General features: G+C 45.7%; 5 protein-coding genes across 5 annotated transcripts, besides 2 other annotated features; 2 read left to right on the plus strand and 3 right to left on the minus strand.

Annotated features, from left to right (window-relative positions):
- Positions 1-38: 38 nt before the first annotated feature.
- Positions 39-1,747, minus strand: TSTA_017740 (transposon, putative; the record flags this gene model as incomplete). The annotated part of the gene is made up of 2 exons (XM_002483889.1): positions 39-1,530; positions 1,555-1,747. 2 exons carry the CDS (start codon positions 1,745-1,747, stop codon positions 101-103), a joined length of 1,623 nt encoding a protein of 540 aa, XP_002483934.1. The 3' UTR covers positions 39-100.
- Positions 236-1,702: a mobile genetic element.
- Positions 1,748-1,875: 128 nt separating the features above from the next.
- TSTA_017750 (short-chain dehydrogenase, putative) lies at positions 1,876-5,762 on the minus strand. Its single transcript, XM_002483890.1, has 2 exons — positions 3,476-5,762; positions 1,876-3,019 (listed from the first exon to the last, which is right to left on the minus strand). Exons 1-2 carry the CDS (start codon positions 5,679-5,681, stop codon positions 1,932-1,934), a joined length of 3,294 nt encoding a protein of 1,097 aa, XP_002483935.1. The 5' UTR covers positions 5,682-5,762; the 3' UTR covers positions 1,876-1,931.
- Positions 5,763-9,217: 3,455 nt separating this feature from the next.
- On the plus strand, positions 9,218-11,024 carry TSTA_017760 (mannosylphosphorylation protein (Mnn4), putative). Its single transcript, XM_002483891.1, has 6 exons — positions 9,218-9,626; positions 9,738-9,747; positions 9,821-9,844; positions 9,901-10,045; positions 10,105-10,586; positions 10,638-11,024. The coding sequence occupies exons 1-6, from the start codon at positions 9,464-9,466 to the stop codon at positions 10,774-10,776; spliced, it is 963 nt and encodes a 320-aa protein (XP_002483936.1). The 5' UTR covers positions 9,218-9,463; the 3' UTR covers positions 10,777-11,024.
- Positions 11,025-11,428: 404 nt separating this feature from the next.
- Positions 11,429-11,448: a microsatellite.
- Positions 11,449-11,554: 106 nt separating this feature from the next.
- TSTA_017770 (C6 transcription factor, putative) lies at positions 11,555-15,482 on the plus strand (the record flags this gene model as incomplete). The annotated part of the gene is made up of 5 exons (XM_002483892.1): positions 11,555-12,157; positions 12,226-14,244; positions 14,363-14,827; positions 14,897-15,078; positions 15,136-15,482. The coding sequence occupies 5 exons, from the start codon at positions 11,555-11,557 to the stop codon at positions 15,200-15,202; spliced, it is 3,336 nt and encodes a 1,111-aa protein (XP_002483937.1). The 3' UTR covers positions 15,203-15,482.
- Positions 15,483-15,541: 59 nt separating this feature from the next.
- Positions 15,542-18,425, minus strand: TSTA_017780 (mRNA splicing factor RNA helicase (Prp16), putative; the record flags this gene model as incomplete). Its single annotated transcript, XM_002483893.1, has 3 exons — positions 15,542-15,934; positions 15,990-17,530; positions 17,579-18,425. 3 exons carry the CDS (start codon positions 18,423-18,425, stop codon positions 15,542-15,544), a joined length of 2,781 nt encoding a protein of 926 aa, XP_002483938.1.
- Between the last annotated feature and the right edge of the window lie 159 nt (positions 18,426-18,584).

The following is an 18,584-nucleotide window of genomic DNA, read 5'->3' on the forward strand; positions in this document are numbered from 1 at the left end:
CCCGCCACTGACACCCAACCGCCAGTTTCTCCCGGAATACGCGCTCTATACAAATTTCAAGCCTGAATTTCTAACCCACATATAAAATACATACAATTTTTTAACTAGTAGTACGATTTGAGCATCGATTGATTTTATGCCCAATAATCCCACATCCACTGCACTTCGGTGGCGCTCGTACGCGTGGTTGAGAAGCCTGAGGTTCGGATTCACCTGATACAGCCGGATTAGATCGAGATGCCTGATCTCGACTTATTATTAGTTCCTGGGCTTCCTGTACTGTAAGGTCTCCTTCGTGAGATATTTGCTTTTTAGATCTTTGACGTTTTCGCTTCTCCTTCTCATTTGCAGCCCGTAAATCATGTACCTCTTTCTGTATAATCACAAACTGATTCATGCCAACTTCGTATGCTTTAGCTATCCGATCAAGTGGGCTCGTTTTATGCGTATCAATCCGCTTCTTTATTGTTGTTATTTGGCGCTTAAATTGACGTGCATTTTGAGGTTTTTGTAAGCAGGATGGTTGCGAATCGCTTGATCGACTAGGTGGGGGTGTTGGGGTGCGAAGTTGAACTGTAAGCTTTTGATAGACATGATCTGGATCAAACGGTACTAATCCAGTTGCTTTGAAGCCATTCTGAATATTTTCAGCCTTATATGCCACTGTACGAGCTTCTGGAAAAGCTGTGAGAAAGTCATATTTATCAATATGATTGAATCCGAGCCGTACACGTTGCTCAACATGCAGCGCATATTGCCGTTTTAAAACAGCAAAACAACCCACATCAAGAGGCTGTAAGAGATGTGAAGAATGAGATGGCATGCAGACTGGTATAATATTATTTTCAGTGCATATTTGATCAAATTGAGGTGTCAAATGGCTTCCATGGCCATCAAGAATAAGCATCCGATATCTCCCCTTCGTGCGGCTTGTCGTATGAGGAATAAAGTGCTTTTGAAGCCATTGCAACCCAATCTCATCTGTTGTCCAGCCATTTTTACTGATATTAAGTCTCCAATCTTGTGGAAGAATCTCAAACCAGCCTTGTTGATAGAAGGTTGTTGCTTTGAAGATAATATATGAGGGCAAAGCCCATCCTGTTGAATTAACTGCTTCAATTACTGTGACCCATTCGCGATTACCAGGTTGTAATAGGTATGGTCTTCCATATCGATCACTACCTGTAATAACCTTTGCAGAAGCACAGAGACCCATAGCAAAGCCAGTCTCATCAAAGTTGTATATATCTTCAGATAAGATCCCATACTCTTGTATAACCTCTTGTACGCGATTAAGATGCTCTTGGATTATCTTAATATCCTCGCATTTTGCTCTCTCGTAGTTATATCTTCGTGAAAACCGTAGTTTCACCTCTGGATGGCAGTCAACAAATCGATAAACCCACCTCTCACTGACGTGTCTATTTCCGCGTTGAGAAAGAAGAAGATCAGCCATATCTTCTACAAGAGATGGTCGGGGAGGCAATCCACGTTTATCAAGATCAAGAATCCATTTTAGAAGAGATTCCTCTTCATATTAAGTCAATATATGACTATTTGCGCGTTTCTCACCTCTATATTCGATACCGTTGAGTCGATCTCGGAGAGTTGTACGAGGAATTTGATAGATCTCTGAAGCACGTAAAACACTGCGAATTTTGCCATTTTTTAAATCAGAAATAGCAAGTAGAATCTTGCCCTCTTGTTCCACCAATTTTTGTCGATTTTCTGTACGAGTTGGTGGCATATTGACGTGTTGAAATCTAGTAAATAGAATAGAGCGCGTATTCCGGGAGAAACTGGCGGTTGGGTGTCAGTGGCGGGTGGGTGTCCGATTACGTTAACTAACTTAACATAGTTACTGTAACTATGTACGAAGTCGTCCGTTCTATTTCGTTGAGACACTTGAAATCAAATATTTCCAGGAAAATCTATCTTGAATTCCACCATCGAGGAACTGGCCACGTCAATGCTCCAGCCATATCATATACCCAACCAGTCCATCCTCTTGCCTGCACAGCAGCATTGACAACGGTCAGCATCCGTCGAGTGAAAATATCTGCAGGGTCCATATCATGTAGACAGCACTCCCAAACTGCTCTCTCTTCCGCCGTGTCACCGCTTTGAGTGTCAAATGGTGTCTTTAGTTCGCCGGTCGACTCATCGAGCTTTAGCTTTGGCCCCGTGACAAGGGAGCGCCCGATACATGCCGAATCTGCAACCAAATATGACGCCGCCTCCACGACATCCTCAATTTTGCCCAGCGGAACGCCCGCCAAAAGCGCCCGGACAGGCGCTTGCATGAATGGGGTATCCGTGTAGTACGGACAGATGAGATTCACACGGACACCAGCACTGACGGGAGCTGTTACCCGTAAACACCGAAATAATCCCAGTACCCCATGCTTCGAGACAGTATATGCCGCCTGTGTTACCAGTGGGTGTAAACTTGCGACGGATCCCAGTAACAGGATATGCCTGTCTCTTCCCGACTCTGAGGTAACGGATTCCTTCTGACAAGGCATCGAACCAGGATTCTTCGGCAAAAAGAACAAAGCCAAATGGACTGTGTACATGACTCCCGTGATATTAACATCAAGTGTCTTAAAACTCGGAGCCGGTGGGCTGGGGCTGTGCAAGTAATCGACCTTCGGATTCTCAAAGACCCGAGATTCCTGGCCATCGTTGATGCCTGCATTTGCGACAACTACATCGATTCCACCATGTGGACTTAATTTTAGAGATTCGCGAAAGAAGTTCACCTGCGAAGTCCAGGATGTGACGTCCAACTGGATGAAATGGACGTTTTGATTGTTCGTCTCCTGGCGAATCCGCGCTGCAAATTCCTCCCCAGACGCGTTAATATCGCCGAGTATCACATTTGCTCCGCATGATGCCCAACGAGCGCCGAATGCAGCTCCAAACCCTGAGGCACCGCCTGTTATGAGGATCGTCTTGCCCTTGATGCGGGCTGGGTCGTAGCTGAGGTCCATTTGAAACTGATTCTTGAGATGGGCCTCTTATGCGGGTGTTATTATGAACAAAAAGTTCACTGTTATGATTTTTATCAGTACGAGAGCCACCAAAGTATAATCTCAGGGGGAAGACTGAATGAGGCCAGCTGAACTGGCCGGATTATTTAATTATCCGAAACCTGTCAGCAGATAGGGCTGATTAATAACTAGTGGATATATGGGGGTCAGATTTCTTACCGACATGTCTGAGACACCATACTAAATCCAGCCGAGAAACGCCAAGGTGAAAATATCCAGAATTACATACGGGTCAAATATTGTATTATTTTACTAGCGTACTTATTTTCTGCCGCTCATAAAACCTTCTTTATGTAAGCCTAAGAGAGCTTGGATTAACTTACTTAATAACTACAGTAGTTAACTAGTGGATGTTAGGCCATCTCTGTTTCATATGAGCAACAATTTTGAATATAGCCCCAGCCCTAGGAAGTATTATACACCTTTCTTAAGTAAAGCCTGCAGTTGATACAGCGTCCTCTGCGAGTTTCTTCGCATGAGTTCAATCTCATCGATTGCGTCGGCTAAAAGGATGCCTTTAGAGACTCGAGCCTGTATCCAGTCAATGATAACCTTCCTACGGCTAAAGAAGACGCGTTCCTTATTATCTGATCTCCAGCGACATCCGTACGAGTCCTCGAGAGACTGGATAGATGGATTGCCATGAATACCAACATGCCACTCCTCCCAAAGCTCTCGCACAGTCTGTATCGTACGAGACATCCGGTAGAAAGGGGGAGATCCGGACGGCTCGTTGGGTAGATGAATGCCCGGAGGGTGGTCTTGTATAGGATTAGGAGTAACTTGGAGTGATTGTACAACAGTATGTGCTGTATTTTGTTCGGTAGATTGAGAAGTAGTATTACCAGGTGTACTGGGTTTTTCGTCTGAGCCAGTAAGCCTTGCAGTAAATGTAACCTCCCCAGAAAATAGCTGATCCATCTGAGACTGTATAGCACGAATTGAGTCCTGTGTTTGCTGATGGTTCAATTGTATAATATGCTCTAGGTTCTCCCCAATAGTTGTTATACGATTAGCCACAAGAGGGATAGTTTGGCGAAGTTTGATTTCATGAGGTGTTTCGCTTGTACGGACCAGATCAATAATCTGTTGGCTAAAGGATTGAAAATCAGAGCGTTGGAATAGAGGATGAGTCCACATTGAATGACCTGGGAATTCCTGTTGCAGAAAGACTGCATCCTGTATAATAACCGTACGAAAAGAGCTAAGAAGCTTGAGAAAGCTTTGAGCAGCTAGATCATCCTGATCACACTTCTCGACCCCTTGTTGAACAAGGAGAGGTAATGGAGGCAGATCTAGCTTACTCAATTCCACCGGATTCAACTCGGATGGGGAAAACCAAGCAAGCCATTGATCAATCCATGGCCAGAGAGCTCGTACAAGGGTCTCTGGAGGTTCAATTGCAGCTCGTGGCAGATAATAATTGCCTTGATCTGTAGGCTTGAATCCAGCAAGTGTACGAATAAATGGTCGAGGAAGCTCGGAAAGATAGCAATTACTCATACTATCCTGGTTCCAATGCCCAGCTCTTCGGATTGAATTTTCGTCCACACCCTGTAGTTCTGCATGCCTTGCACCACTAGATCGTCCAGAATGAGTCTTCTTTTTTGAATTTAATCCAATGCTCTGAAACACCTGGTTAATCCATTTCAACTGAGTTTCGTACGAGAAGGAGTGCTCAGAGTCAGACCCTTTGAATAAGACAAACTTATACCACTGCTGCCTTTGATAAAACTGCGGCACCGGCTCATGCATAATCTCCCATCGATGAAAAAGATAGAAAGCAGTATGACAGATCGTACAAAGAAGAGGATCCTTATGTCGTACGACCCCCATATATTCAAGCCGGCCAAATTGATTTGTCTTGCCATTAAGCTTCATCAGAATCATCGGCCAACATGGGGTTGGCCCCTCGTCCATACGAAGTGTGAATAGATCTGCTAGTTCTAGATGGCGCCGATCTTCACCTCGGAGAAGCATATTATGACCAAATAAGAAATCCACCGTGGTACGTAGATAGGCCTCTTGCGCCTGGGGTTTCCGGCCTCTTGTTTGGTCAGATAACCATCCTGCCCAGCAGTATCGTACGATTGCTCTGATATTTTCTGATGTGTAGCCATCCTGTAAAGTATTAAAACCTCGGTCTGTGAATTGGGTCCGCTTCCGTTGAGTCTCATCAAATTGGTGGTTTTTAATCATAGCTCCGACTAGATGGCCCCTTGGATTAGGGTAGGGATTCGTACCAAGAGATTGCTGGAATCTCCAAAGATCAACAATGGCACTAGTGTAAGCCTTTACAGACGGTAGTCCGAGAGTTTGTACAACGGCTGCGCCCTGGCTATCCGTACGATTTCTCAAGTATCGCGATGGCCGAATCGGACGGTTAATGACATAGTGATCCAGAAAATAGACCAGCTTCTTTTCGGTAACCACCTGGCCGTCAGGAAAGCCTTCTTTTGTGCAGAAATCAATGAATTCTTTCTGCCTGGAATCGTACTGCCTGGTGGTTGCTGCCGGCCGGTTTTTCTGAATCCGGTGCGCTACTTTTTGACTGTGCAGCTGTATCTTTGCGTGTAGCTCCAACTGGCGGTCTTGCTCGGCCAACAAGCCATTAGAAATAGACTCCATATTCACGTAAGGGAGCTGAAAATCAATTTAAATAGGAGTGGTATGAGTAATAAGGGCAACAATATAGGTGATTGTACGTGCAAATCCTGGGAAGTCCGGAAACCAGGTTACTCGGACGCGTACCGATTATCTCATTGACCTCGCGTGGAAACTGACCGCCTCCCTGACCGCCTGCCTGTCTAAATATGCCGTTGGTATGGTCTTGTACGAGAACTAGTCCGAACGGCTACAGATGTAAATTTCTGGTAATATTTCTCAGCTAGGGGTGACCCCCATATAACCGAGGTATATGGGGGTCACATTGCGCCAAGACCGCATGCTATCCGCGTTATCTGGCTAGCCGCGAAATGTCGCGGGATTACTTGAGGTTTGCTACCTAGTAGTAGTACGAGCCCTAAACCTCATCGGGCCAATCATGAATCAATTTCCAGATAAGTAGATCACAACCAGCTGCACTATGCCCGATACGTCGAGATATACGTAGTAATTAAGAATTTGACTCCATTGTATCCTGCCAGTCTTCGTTGAATAACAGTGTGTATTGCAATGATCCTGAGATCTAAAACTCTAGTTCTTTGAATGAATTATTCCCTGGGCTAGGAGCTGGCTTTTGGGTAACCTTGCTCCTGGAATCGTTCCCTGGTTCTTTATCCTGTCCTGTTGTTGTCGTCTTCATAAATATAGCTTTTTCTGTATTGAAAGACATTCAGAAATGATGTTGTTTAGCGGTCTGCTTAACAATCATGATCCGTATGTATGTCTTCCATTTTGAGGATTGTTTGCCCAAGTTTCATAACTCCTCCGTTTGGCACCATTCTGTGAGACAAATTGATTGTCTCCCATGATCCAAATAAATCAGACGCATACCCGCCCAATGGTCATGGCCGAAGGGATTGACCATACTCTTGCATCAATTGATGACATTGTGATTGAATGAGTTATGCGGGGATATTTGTTCTGTATGATGCAATATTGTTCACGGTATCCTCTGACTGGACTCTTTGCTCATTCTCGATTATTGCCTCAAGGTCGCAGTCTTCTTTCCCTTGCTTCCAGTTTGTGGCATGAACTTTTTCTTTCGAGTTTGTAATTCGAACACACAATTTTGGTAGAAGCTTCTTGTATTAAGCACCCCACTCTGTGGTCTGCTTTTTTAAACATGCTCGTCGTTCGTTAAGTCTCGAAGCGCGTTGGGATATGTTAGCAAGGGCTTGGATGATGTTTTGTTTTGATGTTCATTTCCCAGTCCTATCAAGAATTTCACATTAGTGACTCATATGGCTTTGGAGTATCCCGTGAAGGAGTTTCAAGTATGAGAGTTTGCATATAAGTCGCACATGCTTTTGTCGAGCTAGGGCTTCGTCATGTGAAGAACCTTGAGAAGGACGCGTGATAAAGACTTCCGAGAAAAATGAAATACATCGCTCCTGAATCACCCTAAGGATTCATATGCATATATGTCCTGGTGACTCCACTGACCAGAGCAGGAGCGGCCTCGTTGGTTGGCAAAATAATGCGCATGTCTATTGGCACTGAAAAGTGGTGTAAATGCTAGCTGGGTAGCATGGCGAATGATAATTCGGAAAAAAAAAAGAGTAAGGAGAAGAGGGAATCTGGGCTGTATTATAGACGCGGTTCAAATAGGAGGGCACCCAATTTTGGAAGTTGCCCAGTTTCTGTTGCTCTGATATATGGACAAGGTGATGACCAATCCGGTGTTCTTTGATGTTGCCCAATGAAGATGTCCCTTTTGCAAGAAAGGAGATCCAGTCAAATGCGTCCAATTGGCTTGAATTCATGCATATTACAAAATCGTGTTAACATCCTTTATTCTTGACGATTGGTTTTGTCTTCTATAAACAAACACAGTTGATCGTTCGAAACTCAATTGCATGGGCAAACAGGGGCTTAGGGCAATTGCTTCCGTAACCCTAATTAGCGTTTCCAGTCTTGAGTGGGTAGTTATCGTCCTAGAATCGATCAATATAATAGGCCAAGAAACTGTCAGAGATAAGTAGGTAGGTAGCGAATAATGATAAGAACAGATATAGGTCGGGGTACGACTGAGTCCATACTTATCTAGGGATGCTTCCCGGAAACCGTAACCTGGAAGTTAGTCCTAACGTTGGAAACATAATATCAATAAATGACACCTTGTAAATATAAGGTCTTCTTTCGACGAGAAAACATGAGAAGTCAAGACCAACACAAACCGACACCAGTGTTTCGCCTCCTCCAATGAAGGCAACCGAGGTGGCCTTATTGATGGGAGGCAGAGGACGTTTCCTTGAATCACTGCATCCCTAGAGTATGCCAAGTTGTTTTGTTTCAGTGCTCGACTGGATCAATCTGTTCGGACCCTAAGGTGGACTAAATACTTAGTGGTAGAGCCAGGCTGTGTTACATGATTGACATTGGTGGCGTTACATTGTATGAACATATTGTACCATGAGAGCAGGGAGGATGCCAATTGTGTCTTGTGCCTGGGAAACGTGAAGATATGATCAGATCTTCAAACCCAATCTGAAGAACTGCGTCGATCGGGATTGATGTTTTGTTTGTTACAATACGTATAACATTACATACCGGATACACGGTATCTATCGCCAAGAGATGCCAAGAAGGGAATGACGCCAGCCAAGCAGATCCCGGATTCTCTGGGATATCCCGATCAGGAAATTCATCACGTTCTGCTCAGTCAGGCCGGGGCGTATTTTGTGCCATGCCATTTAGTTGGCTTGTAAATATTAAATCAATCAATGACCTTCGTTTCTTTTACCAACGGGTTGAAATGTATGCGTAAGTCTGAACTGCAAAATTTAATCATCTGGGAGATTTTGAACGCGTGGACTGGAAAAGGCTGCTCATGTTCGGATTGGCTGACCCACTCTCCGTATGAATTAGTAGCGGGGAGATAAGATCGAATGATCAGCCAATCAGGTCTCCAGCACAAGCGATGTGTGTCAGTACAGTTGCATCTATTTATACATCCCATTGCTGTTTATGGACGTTTAAGTCGATGCATTGAGATTGTAAATCTCAGCCTAATATCGTGGAGTGAGTGCATTTGGCGGCTGTCACCAGCTTGATTGATAGAGAGTAGTTGCTTGGCACGTCGGTACGGCTTAAGCCACTTCGATCCACCAAGGGGCGCCAAGAGGTGGTCGGATAGGCGTGACGCGTACAACATACTTTATGTTCGTTCGTCTGTCTGATGCGAGTTGAAGTGTGTAAGTTAAACTATTTGGATAACTGCAGATGACATGTATGCCAATCAGATGGCTGTATGTATTGGCCATATTCTGAAGCAAAACAAAAGAATAGCATGAAATAATATTAATTGTAGGAGCAATAAGGGTAGTTGCAGCGTGGATCTGTTTGTAATTACGTACCAGCCCCTGTTTACCTGGTCGCCAGCGTACGTATACCCGTATGTTCGGAGTACGGGGTGAATCCTTGCTTGTATTTGCCATATCTCTGGACTTATCTTGTCTGCCACGATCGCTTTCTTCCTACAAACGTCTCTGTATATACTCACAGCTAGTCGGTCTTTACTCATTGTCAAGTTACATTTTTCTTGTGCAGCTTCTGGCCATTCTTTTTATATAGGACTCGCGATCGTCCATTTCCCTTCACTGCTCGAAGTCCGCCGTAGAAACTTATCACTGCAGGACGTCGACCTTGACCCTCCCTCGCCGACTTGGAAGTTGCCCTCTCCTGCACTATCTTATAGGCTAAGGATAGCCTCGGTGGGCTGTTGAAAGTCCTTTTTTACTTTCCTGATGATTCTATCCTCATATACAATGCGCACGTCGCTAGTAATATGCGGCCTAATAGCGGCTACCGCAAACGCCGCTGCACTCAATGCAAATTTCATGGAGGAGAGGAAGAAACTGGCCAAGGAGTGGTCGGGGAACGGAGGTGATCCAGCAGCCAAATATTTTCGTAAGTTGTTCCTTTGATTTGTGGGTTTGTTTGGTATTTCCGTTCGGAGTATTCTATACTCCTTGCATGGATAACCCTGTTGAGCACGTTCGGCTGACACATTCTATGTAGATGAAGCATCGTGAGTTTATATGTTCTTGACTGATACTGTAGAAGTAAGTCCATACGTACTAACAATACATTGTGTTTGATAGATTCAGCTATCATTATGATGGTCGGTATGTATTGACTCACAAACACTGTGTGGTATACCCTGTATACTGACCCGTACTAGGTTCACCGACAAGGCTCTCGATCGCGAGGAACAGTCTGCACATTTATCAGCCCTAATCACGACATATCTGTCCTTCATGGACGAACTTGATGTAGAAACCTGGATTATGCACGGCACATTACTAGCATGGTGGTGGAATCAGAGGGTAAGTTTATGACTCTTTTTGTCGTTCATAGCGTTTGTCCTTAACCATACCCGCAATAGATATTCCCCTGGGACGACGATCTGGATGTCCAGGTCTCAGAACCAGGCATCCACTTCCTCGCGGAAAACTACAACATGACCGAACACCATTTCGAAATCCCCGGTGTCCCTGGTGGGCGCAAATACATGCTCGAAATCAACCCTCACTACGTCATCCGCACCACCATGGACTGGCGCAATGTTATTGACGGCCGGTGGATTGATACATCCAGTGGACTGTTCATCGACATCACCGCCGTGCGTGCGGATGATAATCGGCGGGCACAGGGTGAAGTGGGCGCATTGATGTGCAAGGATTCTCATCGATTCCAGGAGAATGAAATCTTCCCTCTGCGACGAACCGTCTTCGAGGGAGTCCCGGCCAAAGTGCCGTATGCGTATACGAAGTTATTGGCGGATGAATATGGGGAGAAATCCATGACGAATCCGCGATTTAACGGATATACATTCTCGGAAGAATTTCAACAATGGATCAAGAATTCGTACGTCTAGACGGGCCTCCAACAAAAATATGATACTGACACTTCATATAGGGAGGTGGACACAGTCATTGAAGAACACGAGAAACAGCCAGAAGGAAAAGAAAAAGTCAAAATCGAAAACTCTATACAACGCGTCGATAACTCGACGTTTAATTCGACGACATTTAATTCTACAAACAACGCAACATAGTCCTGATAGCATTTCAGCAATTTCGGGATTATCTTTCTCTCATCTTTCAATTTATCTTCGTCTAATGGTTGGATGCAAGCCGTGTATTGCATTGCTGGTGTTTGTGCTTGATTTCTCTGGACATATCCATGGGTGACCATTTTTACATATATATCTCTTCTGTTCGGCGCTTTTGTACATACATGTTGGCGAGTATATACTGTATTTGATGTATATTGCATAATCATACCACTTATGTTTGCATCTCTTAAATCTGGTGCATGATATACTGTAGTCGCTGTCGGATTTTCGTTCAGCTACCTACGTAGTATGCTCTACTTGTCATAGAACACAAGAAGACACCGGATCTGTGGAATTCTGCCTTATCAGGTGAGAATATTCGGAGCTGACTCGCTAACTTACTAAGCGACAAAATAGGAGAGCGGTCTTTCTTGATCTGGAGTAGCCCCACCATCAGCTATCCTCCACGACGACTTCAACTTCAATCGAGTCGATAATTCTAAATCATGGGAGTCGCTACTGTCGACAAATGCTTTCGATGATATACTATACCCGAGTCGGCGACTGCCTCAGAATAGGTGGTCGTTAGATCAGTTCGTCTATCCTGCGACGTTGGTATAGCACCGTCCCTCGCCTTTTTCAACCCCCGAAAGAGCGAGCGAGCGAGCGAGCAAAAGAGCAACCGAACCACACCTCGGAACACAGTCCTAAACGGGGAAATCGCACGAGCTTGGAAGAGGATATACATTCGATTACTTGCATGAACTAGATTTGCAACATGTCTTCCGATGCGCCGCCTCATGCGGCGGGATACACAACTTATCCATCGTCCTCCGCTCCCTCTGCCACTTCAAATCCAGATCGAAACGCAAATCCGGCTACGTTATCCGAAACATCCGGCGCGGTAGCACCGGACTCGAATCTAAACCCCCGCAGCTGTGTAACCTGCCGCCGTCGCAAAGTTCGCTGCAACAAGAGGGAGCCATGCTCCAACTGCGTCAAAGCGGGCATTGACTGCATCTTCCCAGGTCCCGGTCGCGCGCCGCGGAAACAGCGACGTCCGCCCGATGTTGAGGTGTTGTCGCGATTAAGGAGACTGGAAGGTGTTGTTGAAAGTCTGGGAGGAACAGAGGCGATTGAGAAACTGATTGCGGCGAAGCTGGCGGCTGATTCAGACCCTACCAAGACCGCATCGCACCCCCAGGCGCCTGCTGGTGAGAGCGTAAATCTTTCAAAAGATTCTAGCGCATCTACTCAGGCTATTTGGAATCTATCCTCTACACGAAACAGTGAGGTATACGAAGAATTAGGACGATTGGTTATTGATGATTCAAAAAGTGCCTATGTGAGCGATCGCTTTTGGTCTAGTGTTGGCAATCAGGTAACCTCTTTTTCTAACTTGGGGCAAGTATAGGGGATTGGCGCAAACGCTAATTACCTATTCAACAGATCGAGGAACTGGAGGGAATTCTAGACTCCGAGAGTGAAGAGGACGTTGAGAATATGACTTCGCCCGAAGACGCTTCGCAATCGCCTAATACTTACAGCCACGATGCTTTTATTTTTGGATATAATTCACTTGCCAAAAGCTTGCGCAACTATCATCCTTCCCCAACACAGGTATTTATTTTGTGGAAGACATATGAGCAAAATATCGCTCCATTATTGACAATCGTTTACAAACCGACCATTCGCAATCTAATAGTCAATGCAGCGATGAATCAAGATCCAGTAGACAAGAACAGCGAGGCACTTTTGTTCGCTATTTATTTCGCCACTGTTATTAGCATGACCCCCGAGCAGTGTCTGGCGGAGATAGGTGATGATCGTGATTCTGCGATCAATCGATTTCGCTTCGCGACCGAACAAGCTTTAGCAAGAGCAAACCTTTTGAATTCCCGCAACATCAATCTCCTTCAGGCTGCTGTCTTATTCATATCGAGTGTCCACAAAGTTGATAATGGCAGGTTTGTCTGGTCAATGTCTTCTATTCTTCTTCGACTAGCGACTGGCTTGGGTCTGCATCGAGACGGGACCAATTTCGGGTTGACTCCATTTGAGACAGAGATGCGCCGTCGACTTTGGTGGCATATTGTTATTGTGGACGCGCGAACTGCAGAGGATCATGGTACCGAGCCTATGATCAATGAATCAATGTACGATACGAGGTTGCCTCTCCACATCAATGATGACGATATCAGTCCAGAATCAAAGACTTTCCCCTCGGAACGGGCTGCTTTTACTGATATGACTTTTACTCTCATCCGGTGCCATGTTTCTCAACGGTATCGCCATTTGATCCATTTTTCTACGGGCAAGAATTCTGTTGGACCAACCCTTGAGGAACGCAAAAGGACGGTTGAACGGTTGCACGACACCTTGAACGAAAGTTTCGTCCAGCATTGTGACATGCAAGAACCATTCCAGTGGGCATGCGCGACTATGGCCCGATTGGTTGTAGCCAAGTTATGGCTTGTTGTGCATCATCCCATGATTAAGAACAATCTAACATCATTGTCTCCCGAGGACCGTAACAGAATACTATTGACGTCGATTGAAGTAATAGAGTTCACCCGACTGATGGAGACGAGCGAGTCAACCAGACGCTGGAGTTGGCTATTTGGGTCTTATGTTCAATGGCATGCAATTGCTTTTGTGCTTGCGGAACTCTGCGTTCGACCGCGGTGTCCGGGAGTTGATCGTGCATGGCTTGCGATCGATTCGACTTTTCATGAGTGGGAGCGCAGAGCGCAGGGGAAGAAGGGACCATTATGGCGACCTTTGAAGAAGCTCTATAATAAGGCGCAAACGTTTCGCACAAATACGTATGGAGCACGGGATATTGGTTGTACTACGATGCAATCGCCTTTCAAGGGGTTAGATCAAAATATACCTACCATTCCACTAAACCAACAACAGCCTTTGCCATCACAAATACCGCAACCAGAGCAGCAACAATGGAATACTGGTACAAACAGCAATGGTCCATACCACCTAGATGGAAAATCGTCTCAATTTTCTAGCCCTGGACAAACGTTCCCCGATTCAGGTCAGAATGTTTCCACGTCCGCAACTTTCAATCCAGCACCGCCAAGGGATAATATGGATACAGCCAATAAAGCCATTCCCCAATTTAATCTCGATTTCAGCAAGAGTATACCCGACATTATGAATGATTTCATGCCTACATATACCATGGCGATTGGAGACAGTTCTGCTGACAACATCATGAACACCAACCCCATCAACACTATTCCTACCAACGGTACCAATAATACGAGGACCTCGGCATTCCCCCCTTCTTCTAACGCACTTAATAATAATCTCAACCCCAACGATAACGTATGGTCCCAAGAACTGCCGAATGCCTTTGGTATGCCGCTGAATTGGGACCGACTTGATGATGTGATGCGTGACTTTCAACATGAGTTTGAGAAGGCTGCTGGGCCTGACTCCGGTAACGGCCAGGTAGGGTTTATGTGATACGACTTAGATATCTAAATATAGCCATTAACGAAATTATATTCCGTTTCTGCATGTAGTACTTACCAGGGTTAGGGTTACGACTTAAAGTGGGGATTGAAAGTGGGTCACAATGTTGTCCGATGCAGCCAATAAAATAGCTCAATATACAGAAGACACGCAGCTTCAACTCATCTTCCGTCCAGCTCCATCATACCTTTGCAACCGTACGTCGAACTCAATTGAGCATTACAAAAGTGAACCATCGAATACAAGTTCACGTTCAACGAATATAACAGATACAATGGCTCCAAAACGGCAACAAGCCACTTCTTCCAGCGCAGCTGCATTAACTCCTACAACAGGCTCCTCAACACCCAGCTCATCATCCACATCAGCAGCGCCAACAACGACAACGGCAACAGTCCCCCTGAGCCCCAAAGCCTCCGTGGCCGAAATCGCACAACACATTCTTAACCGCTACTTTGCGCAGACATCGCAGCGGACGTTTCTGCTTGATGCGTTTATGGTTTATCTAGTGCTGGTGGGCGGAATTCAGTTTGTTTATTGTGTTGTTGCTGGGAATTATGTTCGTCCTACCACTCTGTGAACGACTCCAACTCAAGTCTTGAAACTAATATGCGGTTGATGAATATAGCCATTCAATGCCTTCCTAGCTGGTTTCTCGGCTGCCGTCGGTCAGTTCGTGCTTACTGCTAGTTTGCGGATGCAAACCGCTTCTTCCTCGTCGTCGACAAATGTCTCGCTTTCGTCGAAAGGGAAGCTTCAAACTACTACATCTGAGCAGGACTCGGGTATACAGGAGATTTCTCATGAACGGTTCGTCTTTTTCCCCAAAAAGAATATTGCGAAATTTGGTGGCTGACGTGTGTTTAGGGCATTCGCGGATTATATTTTCGGAAGTTTGATATTGCATTTTTTCTGCATTAATTTTATTAACTAGACGGACATCCTTGACAATTCGAGTGTCCTCGGCGCTATGAGATTATAAAAGAAGGAAACCCGGAATGTATGGCTCGCGTTCTCTGGTCAGCTCCTTTGTTGCATCACATATATGTATGTTCTTTGTCGATTGGAATGCGTGGATATTTAAATATCTTTAAACATGATGAAGCATTGTTATTCGTTTCTGTCACGGTCGTTCTTGTGGAACTTTTCGAAGGTCATTCAGAAAACTTGATTCAAGTTTCTATATCCATGTCTAGTCTTTGTAAACGCCCGAATATGCTCTGATAAATGTACAATCAATCGTGGATATATGTAAAGTATCATTAACTTGTGCTTAAAAGGCCCTCCCTCCAGGCCGCCGCACTACCGCCGGCTTCTTCACTACGCTTCCACCACCACTACTGTTACTTCCCGTAGTCAACCCACCTCTCTTCCCACCCACAATCACTGGCCTCTTTACAACAGAGGATGGCCTCGTAGCAGGAGAAGCAGTAGCAGAACTGGGCCTACCAATCCCAACACCAACTTCAATTTCCCTCTTCCTCCGCACAGGATCATTCCTTTCCTTTTCACGCTCCTTTTCGGCGGCTGCACGTTCCCGATCAGCGGCCATTTGCGTCTCGATCTCCATTCGACGGCTGAATTCGTGTTCTGTAATGCGCTTTTCGCGGTGGGAGTAGCCCTTTTCTTTGACCGAGTAGAATACGCCGCCCAGTTCGGCGAGCCACTACTAATGTTAGCTTTTCTACCTACTAAAATCAAAAGGGAAAAAGGGGGCTTACGTGAGGGTCCACTGCAGTAACAGTAGACATATACTCCTTACTCGTCAAAATAAGTTCATGATAAACCACATAATCCGGAACATAACCCAATCCATAAAGCGCACTAGTCGGATGCAACTGGACCGTGACACTAGTACGCAGATTGATAAACTCGCCCAACCCCTTTTTGCGGGCTGCTTGATGATAATATCCCGAGCAAATACATTTGCGAATCAGGTCCCAGTCTGTACCGCAACTGACAAGGGGCATTTTTTGCACGGTCATGATGTCCTGTAGTTGTTCGCGGATCTCTTTGGCGCGACGTAGGGATTTGGAGTGGAGGAAGTGTCGGACACACCAAGCGTCAGAGTAGCCATTAGCTTTCCATTGTGTGTATACATGTAGTAAAGTGAGATGGTCGGATTCCGGGACGAAGAACTTCTCTCTGGCTGCGTCAGATTCTTCTTGTCGTTCTTTGGGGCGGAAGAAAACATTTGGTACCGAGAGCATAGACACAATTGTCAATACCTCTTCGCTGCATCCATACTCTTCAGATGCAGTAATCAATAATTTCGCTAATGACGGATCCATAGGAAATGGAGTCATCCGACGACCCAGTGGCGTCAAATCTCCCAGATTGTCCAACGCTCCCAGAGACCACAATTCGAATAATGAAGTGGATATCGTCTCCTGTGGAGGAGGATCCATGAAATCAAAGTCTAGAAGGTCTTTGACCCCAAGCGATTTCAACAACAACACTGTATTAGCCAAGCTGGTTCGCTGTATCTCTGGAATGGTCTGAATATAGAGCTCGTTTTTGAATGCTTGCTCTGTGTATAGCCTAAAGGCTTTACCTGGACCCGTTCGTCCGGCTCGTCCAGCACGTTGGCCTGAATTCGCTTGAGATATCGGCGTAATCTGAAGTGTATCCATACCCATACGGGGGTTGTAGACTTTCAGTTTAGAATATCCCGAGTCAACCACATACATAATTCCATCGACAGTTAAACTCGTCTCGGCAATATTCGTTGCCACAATGACTTTTCTGACTCCGGGTGCGGCTCGTTCGAAAATCTTTGCTTGCTGCTCTGCAGGCATTTGGCTGTAGATGGGAAGAATGCTCAGCTTTGGCGGATCATTTAACATCTTCAGTCGCTCTTCGACTAGTTCACATGTAGCTTCGATATCTTCTTGTCCGGTCATAAACACTAATATATCGCCCGGTCCCTGAGAGACGTGGATTGCAAGAACCTGCTTGACAGCACTGTCCACATAGTCTTCACAAGGTGAGCGCGAAAATTGAATATCAACGGGAAAGGTACGGCCGGGGATGATGAATTCTGGAGCACCACCAAAAAACCGTGAAAATCGTTCCGAGTTCATTGTCGCAGATGTGACGATCAATTTCAGATCTCTCCTTCTGACCAGCACTTTCTTGATCAAGCCCATTAGGACATCTGTATTCAATGCACGTTCGTGCGCTTCGTCCATAATAATGCACGAGTATTTGTCGAGATCGGGTTGGACCAGCGATTCTCTCAGCAGCACACCATCCGTCATATCTACTCATGTTAGCCACTCATCAAGCAAGGTCGCAGGACAGTACTTACATTTTATAACAGTCTTGTCGCTCGTGCAATCCTCGAATCGAATTGCATAACCGACAAGATCCCCCAAGTCGACTCCCATTTCCTCACTCACACGTTTGGCTACACTCATAGCCGCCACTCGACGAGGTTGCGTACAGCCAATCATACCTTGTTTGCCATATCCATCCTCGTACAAAAATTGAGTCAACTGGGTGGTTTTCCCGGATCCAGTCTCACCAACTACAACTATGACCTGATTGTCTCGAATCACGCGGAGCAAATCTTCTCGCACGGCAAAGGCAGGTAGATACTCTCGCTGCTCGCGCAATGTCTTGCTTTTGCTGAAAGCACTAGCACCGCCTTCATCCTTCCTCAAATGCTGGGAAAATTTGTTCGTGTTCTTATAGACGTCTTCGATAGGAGCTGCCACAGCGCTATCTCCTTCATCTTCCTTTATACCAATTAGATTGCCCAATGCCGTCCCGGCCATCGTGGTAGCTTCCTGAGCTTGCTTTTGTCGTTCTCTCTGCTGTCTCCGTTCTCTAACGACTTTACTCCCCTTCCTACTAAAAACGGCCATATCACTCTGCGGATCCCGCACGGCAGATATAGGTTCTAACTGCTTTGTGAAAATCGTACGACCGTCGAGAAATGGCGGGCGCAAATCGTGCACCAACAAGTGCACTCGCGTTCCTTCATCGTCATCGGGAGTAAAATCGCCGGTAAACTCTCGTCGTTGCGCGACACCGGACGTTAGCATACGGTTTGTCTCCCAGTTGTCGATATCTTGTCGCTTTGCGTCCCGGAGCGGCGCTGGCAGGGAACTCTTCTGCCTTTTGGCAGGCGGCGGCGCATCATCTCGGGCCATTTTGTTCGATGTATTCAGCGCCTATTATTCTCCAGGTTCCAAATTCAAATATCTTGACGATATTTTGTGTGGTAGAGTGGTTTGGTTGTGACTGATCTGGTTAAGTTTCTCGAGCAATGGTTAGACATTCCAGACAAACAGTGCAAACTACGGCGGCGA

Source organism: Talaromyces stipitatus, genomic scaffold (assembly GCF_000003125.1).
Source record: "Talaromyces stipitatus ATCC 10500 scf_1105507295549 genomic scaffold, whole genome shotgun sequence".
Classification (NCBI taxonomy): Eukaryota; Fungi; Ascomycota; class Eurotiomycetes; order Eurotiales; family Trichocomaceae; genus Talaromyces; species Talaromyces stipitatus.